The sequence below is a fragment of the Podarcis melisellensis genome (assembly GCF_964234715.1).
Source record: "Podarcis melisellensis genome assembly, chromosome: 10".
In the NCBI taxonomy this organism is placed as follows: domain Eukaryota; kingdom Metazoa; phylum Chordata; class Lepidosauria; order Squamata; family Lacertidae; genus Podarcis; species Podarcis melisellensis.
Window position 1 is genome coordinate 51,446,822 of NC_138542.1, and position 18,094 is coordinate 51,464,915.

At 39.5% G+C, this 18,094-nt stretch overlaps 1 protein-coding gene across 1 annotated transcript in view; it reads left to right on the plus strand.

Moving 5' to 3' along the window:
- NUAK1 (NUAK family kinase 1) overlaps window positions 1-18,094 on the plus strand; it is a 49,008-nt gene that overhangs the window by 18,953 nt on the left and 11,961 nt on the right. Inside the window, exons 2-4 of the mRNA XM_081928257.1 lie at window positions 5,303-5,423; window positions 16,671-16,822; window positions 17,390-17,455. Of these exons, the coding sequence (XP_081784383.1) occupies window positions 5,303-5,423; window positions 16,671-16,822; window positions 17,390-17,455 (339 nt within the window). The remainder of the gene's footprint in view (window positions 1-5,302; window positions 5,424-16,670; window positions 16,823-17,389; window positions 17,456-18,094) is intronic.

Consider the following 18,094-nt stretch of genomic DNA (forward strand, 5'->3'; position numbering starts at 1 on the left):
TTCTGAGGTTTCTTGGTCATTACTGTAACAGCACAAACTTCTTAAAAAGCTTCACTGCATGATTTCATTAGAGATCAGTTGTATGTGTGAGTGAGTGGGTTATCCTACAGTATGCAAGAACGGCTCTAAGAATGTGCAGATATATAGCCAGTTATCTCTAAATCACAAATGAAAACGAAAACAAAAACAAAAACTGTATTAGTTCCCACTTTAAGATTGGTCTTTTTTTGCTATTCAGTGCATAGGAGGATATAGAACCTTGTAAGCTCTTGCCCTTCACTGAGTCAAAAAGTATTCACATTGGTGATTCTATTCTGATTAATGTTTGAGTTTCTAGAGGACAGAATTTCTTATGGCAGTAGTAAATAAGAACGTAAGCAATATTCTGTGCTTCCTGCAGGTGCAGAACAGCACTTTTTCTTGTACAGGCTTGAGTAGATAGTACGGGCGGCCCAACAAAAGCAATTTTTTGCCACTTCAATCTTTTTTTAAAAGTTGTGATGAATAGTCTAAATTAATTGTTCTCCAAGAAAGAATCTGCTTGATGAACAAACACTTTCACAAGATGTCTTCCTTAAAGACAATAATAGCTACTTAGGTTTACATGATACACGTCCATTATGCATAGCTCCTGGCATCAATCCCATCACTGAGATGTCAACAAATGAAGGTTGCAAAATCTCTGGTATTAAAGTATAAACATACTTTTGAAAGGATTCTTTATTCTGAAAGTATTTGTGTTAAAATTCATTCATAAACAGAATTCTGTTAGTGGTATTTATGGTGCTTACAAGAAAGTTCCTTAATGTTTTGATATTGTAATAAAACACATTTGGATCTTGTAGTGCTCTATGACTATTAAAAGCACCATAATAATCTGAAGGGCACCCTTACACTTACAAATATTATTTTTATTTGCGTAGCTGAAGCCATTACAGTTATAGGTGAATATGCTTACATGTCTCAATAAAAGTGATTTTAAATAGTTGGATCAAAGCCTCAGCAGTCACAGACACGTTTTATATATTTATTGAAAATGGAAACTAAAGTACTGTATTGCATTGGTTCTATTGAAGGATGAGTCTTAATGAAAATGAGGACCATCGACAACACAACTGCATTAAAAAAGGAAGGGTTTGTAAAAATAACAGTTATGTGAATATCATTTTGATTATGTCTTTTCAGAATGAGGGTTGGTTTGTGTGTGTGTGTGTGTGTGTGTGTGTGTGTGTGTTTGGTAGAGTATCCAGTTTATGCAGCTTTCTCCTATAAGCTGGTCCTATTTGGCCTGGATCCAAATGCACTGTTTTGCATTCACTGGATGGTATGATTCCCCCACTGACCCTAAATGGTGAAGAATTTGCTCCCTTATGTGTTTGACAACAAGGTCCATTTGAAATTCTTTTCGAGAGCCAAATGCAGGGCTGTTTAATACTAAGCATATTTTTATCAATGTCTATATTTATTTTTCCCAGGAATGCATGTGCTGGTCCAAAAGCCACCCACATCCTTCTTTCATGCAGAGCATATATGCACTTGCAGCCTCTCCCGAGGAACAAAATGAGAGAAAGAAAAGCCAAGCTTTGTTTGCCAGCTGAAACTGCCTTCCAAGCCTTTGGAATTTCTTAAGCATTTGTTCCTCCTCCTTACCATGATTAAAATTGCATCCAGCCTTGCTAAAAAGAAGGCTGCTCAGCAGATCCTTTAAGCCAAAGCTTTGCTTTAAGAAAGAAAGAAATAGCTTAACTTTTAGACCTTTCCATATGAAAACCCCCCCCCAACTTTCCTCTTAGCACTTCTAGTACTAATGCAATACTAGGCGTTTTCTATTAGTTCCTCATGAAGCAAAGGTGGGGGGAATCTTGCTAAAGATGGATAACTGTATTTATGCTGGGAATAAATAAAAGTACTCAATCTTTGCCACTTTCTTTTCAAAAATGTATTGATCAACTTTAGTGTTAAAGAGGGGGGAGATACAGCCTTAAAAACTCTTTTAAAAAGTAAGGCTTGCCATATGGTGGGGATTGCAGCAAGCTTTGTTAATATCTGCCACTTTTAAAACAACATGGAAGGAGTACATTAGTGAATTTCTGAGCTTCATTGATGTAGTGGGCCAGTACAGTGGTACCTCGGGTTACATACGCTTCAGGTTGCAGACTCCACTAACCCAGAAATAGTACCTCGGGTTAAGAACTTTGCTTCAGGATAAGAACAGAAATCGGGCTCCAGCGGCACGGCGGCAGTGGGAGGCCCCATTGGCTAAAGTGGTGCTTCAGGTTAAGAACAGTTTCAGGTTAAGAACAGACCTCCGGAACAAATTAAGTACTTAACCCGAGGTACCACTGTACTCAACATCTAAAGGTTTTTTCTTTTTTTTAAAAAAATTAAATAAAACTGAAAAATCACAAAACATATTATTTCACATACGTCTTATGCAATAGGTGTCCATGACTCTTTTGCAACCAAGTTCTATATCTGGCATTGCTTTTTAAATAGATGCAATAAATCAATATATTCCAACAACAAATCCTGCTGTTTGAGTTATGCAACAGAGGGTTTTAGGAGTGCCAATGATTAAACCGTATAGAAATGTAGTAAACAAAACAAATATTTGTAATAGGATGATTTCCATGACCAAATAGAAGGCTGGACTTATAAGATATAGTGAGGCTTCTCCAAAGTCTTTTCAGTCTTAAAAAGATAACATCTTTGTATTTTAACGTTTTACAATTTAAAGCAAATCAGACACGCAAGGACTTCATATAGGGATGGATGCCTGCTAGCATTCATACTCTATGTGGATGGGTCATGTTCCATCATATTGCCTGATTTGATCTCTGTAGCTTGTCTTTCACTGGGAACACACAGTCCCATGTGGCTTTTAGACTGTGAATTTGTGATTCAAATTTGGCTATTGTTTCCTCTGTTCCCACAGTTCCTTTTGGAAAGACATCTACTCCCATGATTTAGGAAGGATGCAGGAAGGATATGGCTACTGAATGATTGCATAAGTGATGCAGAGAACATGAAATGTAGGGTTCAAAGAGCGATGATGGCATCTAGAATTTTTTCCAGTTCATTCTGGAATCATAAGTGCAAAGAATTATTTTAGCTTGGGGGAGAGTTGCTTGTTAAGGGCAGAAGATTATGATGGAAATTGATCTTGAGTTGGTAGGTCATATTGCTATTGTATTTTTACTTACGCTGCATAATCACTGTACAAGATGTTATGCAAATAAGGGTCCTGCCACAAGGAGCTTTCAGTCTGAATTTTCACAGTGAGGGAGGGAGTGATGATAGAGACAGGGTAAGAACCAGGGACACACATTTCCAAGGCACCCAGGCTTCACTGTACAGTAATTAGGAATATAGGATTTTTCCTATCCTTTGTTGTTCCTGTAGTTCATTCCTCCTGCTGGGCCACGCCTCCTTGATTCTGGTTTAATTTGAAAAATGTCCAAGCTTAATTTTGGAATTGGAGCATGCAAAGTCTACCCCAGCTTCTAGTTCTCTTGCATTTTTCTCCATTCTGCGTTACAGATGTGCTTGTACACTTGGATAAAGCATTGTGGAGGGACGGGACGGGACATTTTTTATGTGATTGTATGCAAGACTACATTAATATTCTTTTCATGCAGTATTTTACTGATGCAGTATTTTACTGATGCAGCCATATGGCTGGAGGGGAACATGTCAGCTGTCTGGTCCAACACCCTGCTCAGTGCAGGAACACGTGTTAATAAATATCACAAAATAATATTAATACAGTTGTATGTACAATCACATTAATGTTTGTGGTATTTAATCAATGTACACAACAGCACTTGTTCTCTTGTACTTGTTACATACTTTTAAAAAGCAATTTGAATGTTATGTGCACCAAGATTTTTCTTGTGATAAACCAAACTATGAATAATTCCTGATATACCAGTTCTACTTCAGTAATACAACTGGATGAATCAAATTCAGAAATCCAAAGAGAAATTAAGGTGAAGAGCATTTTGGAGAGTGTGGGAACTGGAGATTTTAAATATGTTAACCAGCACTTTGAATTGGGTCCAAGATAAACCAAGAGGCAAGGGTTATAAAGTAGTGGTTTGCTCTAAATATGTGTTGTTGTCGGCACCCTGATCACAATATCTTGCACCAGTTGTAGTTTCTAAAGATAGCCGACAATAGATATACATGCTCATCTTCCTTAATAGATCTTGTTGGTTTTCCAGACCAACACTTACCACTCAGCTGTATTGTGCAAACTAATTGCCAGTTTTGAAAAGGGCAATAGCTTTGAATAACCTAGGAGCAAAACAGGTAATAAAACAATTTCATCAAATGCTGTAACTGTTCTATAAACCATTATTTCTGACAACAACAACAACTTATTATTTATTATTTGTACCCCACCCATCTGGCTGGGTTTCCCCAGCCACTCTGGGCGGCTTCCAACAAAGACCAAAAATACACTAAAATGTCACATATTAAAAACTTCCCTGAACAGGGCTGCCTTCAGATGTCTTTGACATCTGATGGGAGGGTGTTCCACAGGGCAGGCGCCACTACCGAGAAGGCCCTTTGCCTGGTTCCCTGTAGCTTTGCTTCTTGCAGTGAGGGAACCGTCAGAAAGCCCTTGGCGCTGGACCTCAGCATCCGGGCAGAACAATGGGGGTGGAGACGCTCCTTCAGGTAAATTGGGCCAAGGCCGTTCAGGGCTTTAAAGGTCAACACCAACACCTTGAATTGTGCTTGGAAACATACTGGGAGCCAACTTAGGGCATTTTCACAAATGGCATTGCAATCGCCCACTCTTGTAGACAGAATAAAGTTCCCCATTGGTTAAAATGCACAATTAATTTTAAAGTGTCTCATGTTCACTTTTTATTCTGCATTTATCATCATTTAGAGTTAATACACTGCAAATCATAATGTGCTCTTAGCACTTCTAACACACTTAGGTTGATAAGTTTACACCAAGAGTTAGCTTGGCCTAAATTTGTCCCCGTTATCTTCTAACACTAACTTAATTTGGACCATGAGTACACTTACTCTGCATGTGTTTTGAAAATGCAGTCTGTAGAAATGAATGGCTATGCAAATAAAGATCCAGTACTACTAGCTCTTAAAACATGGGTTGTATTTGTCATGATACAAAAGGAAAGGGTTGTGGGCATGTATTGTAAACTTTATTTTGCTCATTCCATATTTTGCCAGCATCTAACATCTGTATTCATTTTCTGGGGTCTCCTAATGGATTACTTTCATCTGCTTTGTTCCAAGAGTAATACTCAATTTCCTGAATTTATAGGTTGCAATAAAATCCATCCGTAAGGACAAAATTAAGGATGAACAAGATATGGTTCACATCAGACGGGAGATTGAGATCATGTCATCTCTCAGCCATCCTCATATCATCACTATATATGAAGGTTAGTGACTGGTATTCTTTTCATCATCTGTACCATTTACTCATTCAGTTCTAAATTTCTTAAATCCTTTTACATCAGGGGTTCTCTATAACCTTTTTCCCTACCTACTTGTAAGAAAATGTGCTTATTTGTTTAATATCATAAAAGTTCATTGTACACAAATAATAATGTAGTAAAAAATCTTTTCCATTCCACTGTGTTGATATGGTCGATATATACCAGTCGTTATGGTGTTTGGGAACCTGTAGGAAGAAAATCAAGTGCTCATTTTGCTTCTCTACCTGAGGAGGTGGGGGGCTAGGTTAATAGGATCTTTTTCCCAGCTCCACCACCAGGACGTTCCATTCAAAAGCATTCCATTCCATTACTGTTGCATTTCCATTTTGTCAGGTTACTCTGGCAAAAGTGTAATAGGTAGTTGTCATGGAAGCATCTTGTCACTATATAGCTGGCAGATGAACTGTGATGCAAAACCTGGCACTGGTTACGTATTCACTATCCCATAAATAAATGAGGTGATCTCACTCTGGATTATTGTTATGCATTTTGAGTTTTTAGTTTGTGTTTATGTTGTAAACTGCCTCGTGAACATCAGATGAAGGGTGGTGTACAAATTTCATAAATGATGATGAATATATGATGGTGATTATGATATTGTAACCAAAATTTTCCTAATGTTTCTTGAGATCACAGAACAAGTTTTCATCTAAGCTGAGCATCCTTTTGAATCAAAATAGCAGACTGAACTTCTCAGAACTGCATTGATTTTTTGATGTCTTAGACTTGAGCAAGTCTGCGGTTGCTAGTATTTAATAAAGAAAAACTGTTATTCATTGCTGACCAGAAATACCATTAAGTGTGAAATAATCTGCTAGTTTTAGATGCAGATTGAGAAGAAAGGCCACCATGAAGTTTCTCTTTAATCAAATGTGGTGCACTAAGGAGGGAATTGGCATGTCTTTGGGCCTCTGTGGAGGTATACTTTTGTGACTCAGCCACACTGATGAATAATGGGAAAGGGGCATATTTTAACCTGCAATTAAAACTTTACCTATTAAGTAAATCAGTTAAAACTCATACAGCCTTAATGGAAACCCTATTCTGACAGCTGATGCCAATAATTTAAACAAGGAATTGCTTGGAATCATGTTGCAGCATCACATATTGAGTTGTTCAAATACTTGTTCTGTTAGTTGAAAGGAGATGAATATCTGACTTTTTTATTAAATAAAATCTTAATAGGATTTCTAAACAGGGAAAGGGAGGACTTCTGCGCCAGCACAAGGGTTGCAAATGGAGCACATTTTTCTGAATGTAGACTGGAACTACCCAAACACACACACACACACACATACACACGCACAGCACTGCAACTGTGTGTCTCTCCCGTGCAATTAAACTACTGAACAATCTGAACCTATGCAGAGTTGGGCATGGCCAATCTTACTGATTTCAGTGATGTGCATAACAACATAGGAAATGGCTGTAAATATAAGGAAAAATAAAACAACACATGTCGAAGAAACCCTTTCCTCACCACCTTAATTATTAGTCCAGGAGCAGAAAATATGGTTGTACAGCTGTACGGAAGTACAGCTTTCTTCTTACACAGTGAGTGAGTTTTGTCATATATTTCATTATTTTCAAAATATAGCAGCCTCAGCTCCTCTTGAATTCTTAAGCAGCATTATTTCCTTTAAACATTTGAAGCAATACTATAATCTTTTTGCATTGATTCATCAGCCAGTACAGTGGTGCCCCACAAGACGAACACCTCGCAAGACGAAAAACCCGCTAGACGAAAGGGTTTTTCCGTTTTGGAGGCGCTTCGCAAAACGAATTTCCCTATGGGGTTGCTTCACAAGACGAAAAATCTTGCGTCCCCCGGCGGGTTTTTTTTTGCTTTTTTTGCCCTTTTCCTAAGCCGCTAAGCCGCTTATCAGCTGTTCCGCTGATAAGCCGCTTAACAGCTGATCGCTGGAAGCCGCTTGACAGCTCTAGCACTAATCTGCTAAGCTGTCAATGGGCTTGCTTCGCAAGACGAAAAAACCGCTAGACGAAGAGAATCGCGGAACGGATTAATTTCGTCTAGCGAGGCACCACTGTAGTTTATTCTAAAGAGAGCTTTTATGTAACCCTTGCATCAGGAATGGAGAAACTGACCCTCCAGCTGTTTGACTCCCATTCCCATCAGTCCTAAACTGTATGAACAATGGCCAGGGATGATGGGAGACAGGACCCATTAACATCTGGAAGGCCAAAGGTTCCCCACCCTTGTTTTAGAAGGCATTGGGCGGAGATGAAGAATCTATGGCCCTTCAGGTACTACTGGACTTCAACTCCCAGCATGGGATAGGTTGGAGGTTGGTTCTGCGTCTGGAAACATTGAAGACTACTGGTTAATGGATGTATCGAGACTTCCTGGTGTGAGCACTATTTTTTGCTGTAAGGTTTTTATATAAAGATTCCAGACACTTGCTTTCCTTAAACAGGATCCATGTTTGGGTACCCTTTTGACCTTGTTTGGCTAAAGGTGATTAACCTCTGCATTTGTCAACTCAATGTCAATACAAACCACCCGTTTTCAATGGTGGCCAAAATCCACATGTATGTAAACAGGCTTTCTTGTTTCAGAATTCCTTTTGTAACTTGATCAGAATGAATTTATCTCCTGGATTATCTGCAAGAGGCAGATCCGCAGTTCGGAATCAGGAGAAATTTCATCCTCTCCACAGGACTCTAATTGGCAGCCTTTTGACTGCAGCTGGGAGGGAAGTTCTTTCAAGTAATTTTTTAAGGACTGAATAGATTAAGCTGACTTTTCCAGAAGTGTTCTGATTTTCAGAACATAAATTTTAACTTAAAAAGCAAAGCTCTTTTACCCCCTGAAATCCCTATGTTCAAGAGTTAACTTTTTTTGAGCAGAAACATTATTCTGTGGATATGCTAACCTCAGGAACATGTCCCATCTGGCAGCACTTTATATAAGTTTAAAACCTGAAAACAAATGTAGCCTGAAGTTCCTTATCCCTACACAGCCATACTAGCAGTTAGAATCCTTTCAGCCCTGGAAATGTCCTTCTTAGGTCCATTGTATGATGGCTGTGTGAAAAATAAATGTTTAAAGAAGCTAATATGTGCTAAATAGTACAGCAGAAATGAATTCAAATGTAAAGTCCTGGCCTTGTAGTGGATTGATAAATATTCCCGTTATTGTGAGCCTGCTCCTACGTTCACATGATGAATAAACCACACTTTGCTGGATTTGGTACCAGTGTAATCAGCCATACAAGATCCAGTATTCTATTGGCACAGGAAGATGTAAAACCAAATTGCCAGAAATGCATACCCCCATAATTTTGTATCTGAATTTTTATGCTTTTAGCAAAAGAGTAAATGCAAGAGTGTAAGCCAGATTTGGCAAAGACCAAATCTGGAAGTAATTTGTAAGTCTCAAAGCATGGTCTGAAACCATTTGGTGCAGCAACCTTGCTAGAGTTTAAGCTAGTCTGGCTCAGATCAATGCCTGGAGAAGAATAAGCAATGTCTGCCTAGGAGCTCTATGTACATTGTCTTGGGATCCACACTGGAAGAAAGCTGGGATACTAATTAACACATTGAAATTGTTGGGATTTAATTTATTTCATTTCTAAAGCTTATTGACAACTTTTTGCTAAGATGTTCCCAAAGCAGTTCATAATATGATAATACCAACAACACCAACCATTGAAACAAAATACAACTAAAAGCCATAAAATAACAATACTGCAATGCAAGCAATTACAACCGCCAGAGCAAGCCAGCCAGAATCTCCAAAGTGCTGAATGAAAAGAAACGTGTTGATTAGGCAATGGAAGTCCCTCAATGGTGTTGCCATTCATTCTCAGGGAGCACATTCCAGAGTCTGGGCATGATAATAAAAAATGCCCTGTCTTTGGTCCCAATACAGCATGCAAAATGCAACAAATGGGACTGCAAGAAGCACCCCCCCCTTTCCCCCCAGAGCAGGTTGATATGGGGAGAGGCACTCCGTTAAATACCTAGGTCCTAAGTTCTTCAGGGCTTGGTATGTTAATAGGTAAAGGTAAAGGTACCCCTGCCCGTACGGGCCAGTCTTGCCAGACTCTGGGGTTGTGCGCCCATCTCACTCAAGAGGCCAAGGGCCAGCGCTGTCCGAAGACACTTCCGGGTCACGTGGCCAGCATGACATCGCTGCTCTGGCGAGCCAGAGCCGCACACGGAAACACCGTTTACCTTCCCGCTAGAAAGCGGTCCCTATTTATCTACTTGCACCCGAGGGTGCTTTCGAACTGCTAGGTTGGCAGGCACTGGGACCGAGCAACGGGAGCGCACCCCGCCGCGGGGATTCGAACCGCCGACCTTTCGATCGGCAAGCCCTAGGCGCTGAGGCTTTTACCCACAGCGCCACCCGCGTCCCAAAAGGATGTGTCAGAAGTGGGATGTTAATACTAACAACTTAAATTGGGCATGGTAACATAGGCAGCCAGTGCAGATAATGTAAAGCCAGTGTAAGATGGCTCTGCACTGTAGGACTCCTTCATACCCTGGGGTGGCATTCTAGACTAGCTGCAGTTTCTTTACCATCTTCAAGGGTAGTCCTCCCTAGAATGCAGTGACTGATATCACTGATCTCCAAACTCTATGATTACCATACCCAGTGGCTTAGATGTCAAATAACAATGGGGGCAACATGGCGGGACCCTGCAGCATACTGCCAGGGAATTGAGCAGAAGTCACACGGTGCTGCTCTGTGGGAACAGTTGTCCAGGTACTCAGTGGGGCTGAGATGTAGATCATTTAACAGACTGAAGACTACTTCGCATAAATGGAACGTACGTATAAAGTACCGCGCTCGTTAATTTATATGGGGATGGCATGTTGAACGTAATTCTTTCTATTGCCAATCTATATTTTTAAAATGAAAAAACAAAAAAAATTCCTTCCAGTAGCACCTTAAAGACCAACTAAGTTAGTTCTTGGTATGAGCTTTCGTGCATGCACACGAAAGCTCATACCAAGAACTAACTTAGTTGGTCTTTAAGGTGCTACTGGAAGGAATTTTTTTTGTTTTGACTATGGCAGACCAACACGGCTACCTATCTGTAACTTAAAAATGAAAAACCATATACTATTCCACTCTGAATGCCCATGGTTTGATGCAGAAGTGTCTTTTCTCTAACTGACTAAAATGTGTATATAAAAACAGCAAAGATGTGGAAACTTTTGACAGTGCCCTCAGTGTATTCAATGCAAAATGCCAATTGTTTGGTTTTGTTACTTTGTTAGCAACACCATCTAACTACAGTTATCTAACCCACTTCCTTTTTATTTCAGCCTTTGGCTTTAACTATATTATTTCCATTGTTTACATTTGATAACACCCAAGATTATAATATAGATTTTCCTACAGGCTAGTGATTAGGAATTGAAGTAATATAAACTAAACTAACCTCCAGAGTCTCACGCTCCATAGTCCTTGACTTCCTTGCATTCAATATACTTTAACACCTAAATAATACTCACTTGTTGTAAGGAGGCCAGGCTATGAAAGGGGGGGGGGAACTAGCACAACACACAGCTAACACAAAATAATTTGTGTTCTTTTCTAAATATACTTTTTATGTTATACACTGTGACCCAGCATGGGCCTCCTAGAGCTAGGCCCCATCCACATATTTCTCTTGCTTCAGGAATCTCTGAAATAAGCAGTATAACAGAATGCAGAAGGTATCTTTTCTATTACCCAGACAGGTTCTTGGTAATGATGGGATCCATCATTAATTATTAATTCAAAATATTTGCAGCACTAGCCAAACTAATCACTGGAACATTCCCAACTGCCTTTTTGGGGGGGCGGTGGGAGGCAGGAAAATCCATACAACCCAGTACAGTATTCTGCATTTAGTTGAGGCAGTCTCTGACTCTCAAAGCAAGGAGTATATCCTTTCTGGCCACAATTAAGGATTTAAAATAGCCACACTGTAGCTCAAGTATCCTCAGATTTAGTGGGGTGGACTTCACATGCAATGCAATTTTAATAGCTTCCAGCTTAAATCCAGTAAACTGGATTATATAATTGGGTAAACTGGCAAAGATCATGCTAGTACAAAAAAGTGTGTTTCTGTGTTGTGCATGATTTGGTTGGCTAAATATGACCATTCTCATTTCCCCCCTAAAATTATGCTTTGGATAGTATGTGTTAACAGATAGTATGGATTTGGATAGTATGTGTTAACAGGGAAAATATTTGTCTGTGTGTCTTTAACTTAATACTCCTGCAATTTAATCACTTTTTATGTCAGTGTAATTTAAAGCAAAGGGACGTGGGTGGCGCTGTGGTCTAAACTACAGAGCCTAGGGCTTGCTGATCAGAAGGTCGGCGGTTTGAATCCCCACGACGGGGTGAGCTCCTGTTGTTCGGTCCCAGCTCCTGCCAACCTAGCAGTTCGAAAGCACAAAGTGCAAGTAGATAAATAGGTACCACTCCGGCGGGAAGGTAAACAGTGTTTACGTGCGCTGCTCTGGTTTGCCAGAAGCAGCTTAGTCATGCTGGCCACATGACCCGGAAGCTGTACGCCGGCTCCCTCGGCCAATAAAGCGAGATGAGCGCTGCCACGACTGGACCTAACAGTCAGGGGGTCCCTTTACCTTTACCTTTAATTTAAAGCAAAGGCCTAGAAACGCTTTCCACTTAGATCTGAGTAGATGGCATACAACTGATTTTAGATCTTATGAATGGTTTTCCATTATTCAGATGTATTTTTTTTAATGTTCTTTAAACTGAATAGTTTTCAGATGATTTTATTGAATGAGAAGGTTATTCTATCATCTGTCCCTAAAATTAAAGACCAACTCACTTGCTGCTCTGATTTGGCTGACCTTTAATAAAAGACCACTTTGTATCATTGCAAAGGTACTTCTGTCTGCTGCTGTAAGGAGGGTAATAAAAATACCACTTTATGGAAAGACACCAGATGGAAGGAATGTCAACATACTGGAACTAATTTAGGAGATTGCTCTGATATAGAGCAAAGGCATGAGGAGAATTCAGATGGTTCCAATGTGAAGAGATTGGCTGCCTCTCTTAAAACAACAAACTAAAATTCTTATCCTGGGGTTACATGTAAACGGAAAGCATTCAGTCCTCAAGGTGGATGTCGGTTTAGAAAAATACCGTACAACTACAGCTTTTATTCTCAATTTAGGATTCCAGAAACAGAAATAAAGTGGGACATGGGAATAGTTTTACTCCCATTTTAAACATATACAAACAAACAGTTGTAAAAAAATCCTAGCCAGTGTGTAAAAGATGTAGCCAAAATAATGTATAGCTTTTTTATTTGTTTTTCTTAGCCCGTGCTTGTCCCGTCAGTATACACATACTGTTTCTACCTTTTCACTTATAAACTCTATTTTCAGCTTGCCTCACAAGAGTTTCTACTTTTTCATGAGCAAGTATGTTTTTAAGAGGAAAATTATGCCTCTTTGGATGCAGTGAAATTCCAAAGTTCTGAACAAGAAGAGAAGTCTGTGTACTAGCAAGGTTTCCTTCGAAGTTTGGAGCTCCGAATAGAAGCTGAACTCATCATTTCAAGCCTTCTAAATATAGCTGACAAAATGCATTCAGGAGTTATGATAGTACAAGGAGATGTGATGGAGAATAATGGATTGAGAGGTTACAAAATGTACTTCAGTTCAGACACATCTTTGGTAATGAGCATGGAAATTCTTCCCCAGTTTTACATTCTTTATCCTATAATAAAATCCCAAGTCAAAACCACCTGGTCACAAACATGATTTTTTTTAAAAAAATAAAAAAACATACCAATATCCTAATAAACAAACACATTTGTTCTTAGAATTAAGGGGAGGAAGTTAATATATTGATTGTTTGAACATAAAACACTTTCTTCTAGTTGTATAAAGACTTAACTTTCTACTGGAAAGCATCATGGCATTGAAAGGTACATATACACACTCCGCAGGGAAACTGCATACAGAGCTGAAGGTTCCTGCTTTAAGCCCCAGTGGAAAAAAACATATTTCTAGGGAGAAGACGTTCCAGACATGACCTAATAGCACACCTTCCTATGCAATCTTGTCCAATAGTGAACCCCCTGGAGGAGTAGTAGTCTCTAGGGGTCTCATAGAGATTTTAGTCAGAACTTGCAGGATCCTATGGGGAAAAGTGTGATTAGACTCTTTCAGGTGAGCAGGTTCATAGTACCTTTTCTGAATAACATGCTGTGCATCATAGTTGCTGACTCCCAGTTGTGGAATGGTTTAGGGTAGTTTTTCTTTGTCTAGCATTTCCATTTTAGCAAACAAAAAAGCGGGAGAAAGCCAAGCAGCCGTTCCTCATTAAATTTGTTTCTGTGAGCAAGGTGGTGGCAGCAACTGTACAGAACTACTTTAGAAACTGTCCCAGCTTTCAAATTACCTGCATTAGAATGGCAGGTCATAAATCAAATGTAGTAAAAATATAGAGGGAAATAAGCATTCCAAATAGTTATACTGAAGCAATTAGTCTATCATCAGCTTAAATATTAGGTCTTGAAAGGGCATAGCATTTATTTATCTCATAATTATTTGGAATAAATAATACTGTGTCTAAACAAATGCATGTAAGTGTTAGGAGAATACCAGAACATCTCTCAGTGTAGTGTTATAAATTACAGTATAGCATTATAGGAGCATTGCAGTGATATCTCATATTTTATGGAACAAATGTTTAGCATGATGAAAGCCCTTCTCTAGGTACTTCTAGATCTGTTGAGGAGAGACTATAGCTGTGTGACACAACACTTGCTTTGCATCTTGAAAAAAATAAGTTAAATCAGGGGTAGCACTAATTAAAGTATTTCAGGTAGCAGGGCCAGCTCTGCCAGAAATCTTGGAATGCTGTTGTCAGTCAACGTAGATAGTATCTGCATATATGTGCAGTGCCTAGTATATTCTTATATAGTATTGGAGCATTTGCATCTTGGAATAATTAATTCACTCCAGTAAAATAAAAAGAATGTAAACTTCAGTGGCAACAAAGATTTCAGCGTGTGGCCCCAATCCATTTAGTGTGTTCTGTTAATGTCAGCTCAACTACTGTACTGTATAGTGACTAAAGTAAAGGTAAAGGGACCCCTGACCATTAGGTCCAGTCGTGGCCAACTCTGGGGTTGCGGCGCTCATCTCGCTTTATTGGCCGAGGGAGCCGGTGTACAGCTTCCAGGTCACGTGGCCAGCATGACTAAGCCACTTCTGGTGAACCAGAGCAGCGCACGGAAATGCCGTTTACCTTCCCGCCAGAGTGGTACCTATTTATCTACTTGCACTTTGACGTGCTTTCGAACTGCTAGGTTGGCAGGAGCAAGGACCGAGCAACGGGAGCTCACCCCGTCACGGGGATTCGAACCACCGACCTTCTGATCGGCAAGTCCTCGGCTCTGTGGTTTAACCCACAGTGCCACCTGCGTCCCTTTTATAGTGACTAGATTGTGGCTAACGTGGTGTTCTAGAGCTAGAAGGTGATATACTTTTTCTGTGCTTTTGCAATTTTGTTAAAAACTGTGCCTTAGTCATTTTTATCAGTAAGGACTGGAGTAGGGTGGTAAAATTACTTTAGCCTATCAATTTTGATGTTGCAGTCTAATCCGTCTTTAGCCACCTCATATAGCTTCCAAAGTTCATTGTTAATGAGGATGTAATCACTGTAATGAATCAGTGCTTCACAAGCTGTTAGACAATCCTCTAGTCAGCAGCCAGTGTTTATCTGTCTGCTTCGTGATGCGTGCGCGTGCGCGCGCGCACACACACACACACACACACAATTTTACTGAACATTGTAATGGGGCAGAAAAAAACTGCAATCCTTTGTCTTCTACAAGTGTGAAGAGACATATGCCCAAGCCCATGAAGCTACAGGCTCATTGTTGAGAACTTTTTGTTTCACATCCTTTAAATGTTCCTTGGCTGAGCCTTCCTGCAGTTGCCATGAAGCTGTGCACTGGTTGTATCACTAATTCTATCACTTTAGGATTATTACATTTAGCATGGAAGAACTGCCCAGTGCAACCTTGGTTCAAGGAGATGTCTCTGTATATTGTATGAATCAATAAGAAATCTTTGAAGAAGTAAACAGTCTTTTTGCCATGGAACAATGTTTCCCATGTACCCGATGAATTGAGAACAGAGAAGAAAAAGTATTCTATGGCAGCTAAAGCAATTCAAAATGGATCAGAGTAAGACTGTCTGAGATTGCTTATTTATATGGGGAATTTATACCCCCCCCCTTCAGACAAAAGTCTGTTGGAGTGGCTAACATAAATTTAAGCTAGTACACCAACAAAGAAACGTCATAATCAGTCACATATAAATAAAACGGGAGCTGCAGAAAACAGTAAAAGCCAGATTATAAAAACTCAGAAATGAAAGGTTCTTTTCAAGAAATGTCTTTAATTATTCCCAGTTATTATGTGATCTTCCACAAAGTACCTTTCAAGTGTTATGCATTACCCACAAAAACCCATTATTTTGAAATTTGCCTTTTTCCGCTCTAGGAATGCATCAGCAATCAATCAATGTCTTGCCTGTATGGACTACATGCCTGTGCTTGTACTACTTAGGTTTTTCCCCTGTTGCAACAGCATGACCAAGTAAAGATGGGGTAGTTTGAATTTGTAGTTGACCTATGTTAAATAACTCATTTGCTGCTCTCAGTTGGAAATCCCGGCACTTGACTGTACCAGACCACGTTCAAACACTGGAAGTACATTAAATATTATACGGATAGTTCACTATATTCCTCTAACCCTTCTGGAACCAATGCATCGTTGCCTTGGATAAATAACAATCAGTTTCTTCAGTCTTCCTGGTAACTGGGTCTACATTGTTTTCTTGCTTCCTCTCTCCCAGGTAAAAGGATAATTGATTGAAGAAAGTGTGTGTGATTTGTGTGAGGGAGAGTGCATGCGCAGAAGTTCCAGCTGCCACAATACAGCACTATTTTTCTAGCAAAATCAGTGCAAAGCAACCCTTATTGCCAAACCCAGGTTCAAAGGGCAGTGAAAGGCACCCCAGGGTAGCAACATGGAAGGAACTGGTCTGAAGCAGATGGGAATTCAGCAGAGAAGAGCAATGCTCCCTCCCTTTTCAAGGCTGATTATGTGTATTTTGTGTGTTCAATGCTTAAATCTAAAAAATTAAAAATGCAGTTGTTTTTTTTATCTGTAGTGTTTGAGAACAAAGATAAAATTGTGATCATCATGGAATATGCAAGCAAAGGGGAATTGTATGATTATATCAGTGAGAGACGAAGGCTGAATGAACGGGAGACAAGACACTTCTTCCGGCAAATTGTTTCTGCTGTGCATTACTGCCACAAGGTGAGCAAAGGATTAACTTATTTTGTAAATTTCCATTTGTTTCCTTTTAACTACCTTAATTGAGTTTGTTTTTAAAGTGGGGAGGTTCTTGCAATCCCACACGACAACTTAAAATCCACAGCAGATTTCTGAGTGTTTTAACACTCTTTAAAAACTGTGATGTGGGAATAAATTGAGACATTAATATTTGAAAGCCAGAGCACACTTTTAGGGATATAACTCGCCCTGCCTAAAAGCCAGAAGCTGGAAGAACTAGACTTTCTGTATGGACTAACTTACATGATTGAGATATATTGTTTTCTGGTGCCTGAGAAGAATGAAGAGGGAAGAACTGGGGTTGGAATTGAGTTCCGAAAAGAGTTCCCCTGCTGCTTTACAGGCTTTGTGGGAGGATAGATTCCAGTCATTCTTCCCTTAACCACACAGCAAGTGACTAATACATCTCCTGTCACTAGTTACTAGACTGCAAGTGTTATGACTGAAGTGTAAATGCAAAGACCACCCCGGTGGCTTGCTATTCTCCTTTCTGTCCCTCCTCACCTTCTTTCCCTTACTTTCTTGTTTCAGAATGGTGTTGTCCATAGGGATCTAAAACTGGAAAATATTCTTCTTGACGACAACTGTAATATTAAGGTAAAGGTCATTTCTGTTCTCTGTGTATTGTCTGAAAACTTTTTTTAAAAAAATCCCAGGAGCTATTTCTAAACTCATTCAGTGTCTGCAAAAGTAAGAAGCAGAGAATATTTTTTCCCTGACTACTTCATCATTACATTTTTATATTACTGGGAGTTAAGGGTATGGTCTCTTTCACTTCAAGATGAGTAACAGCAATTAACAGGAGAAACAGGAGAATCGCCCTAGAATACAATTGACTTTACAGGTGGTATTTTTGCTGGCTGCTGGGAATATAAAAATGTTTTTGGTCTTCAAGGTTCAAGTGCATCCTCTAGAGCACTCTGAACATCCTTTTGATCACATCTAACAAATAAGCAAACCCTGTAACAAAATAAACTCAAGCAAAGCACATGTCCTTCATTAGGACTTCATTGGAACTCCAGGCACAATGATAGCTTTCAGATTTGCTTTCGGTGATGTCATAACTATGTCAAAAATCCTTAGCGAAAGCATGGGAATGACCTTTTCATGCTTTCTGCCAGGAAAAAAATATGGCTATAATACAAGATGTGTGATGCTGTTCTGGGAAATTAGTGCTGTTCCCAAGTTTCACCTTCAGCTATTTAAAACTCAAATGGTGTTTAATCATATGATACA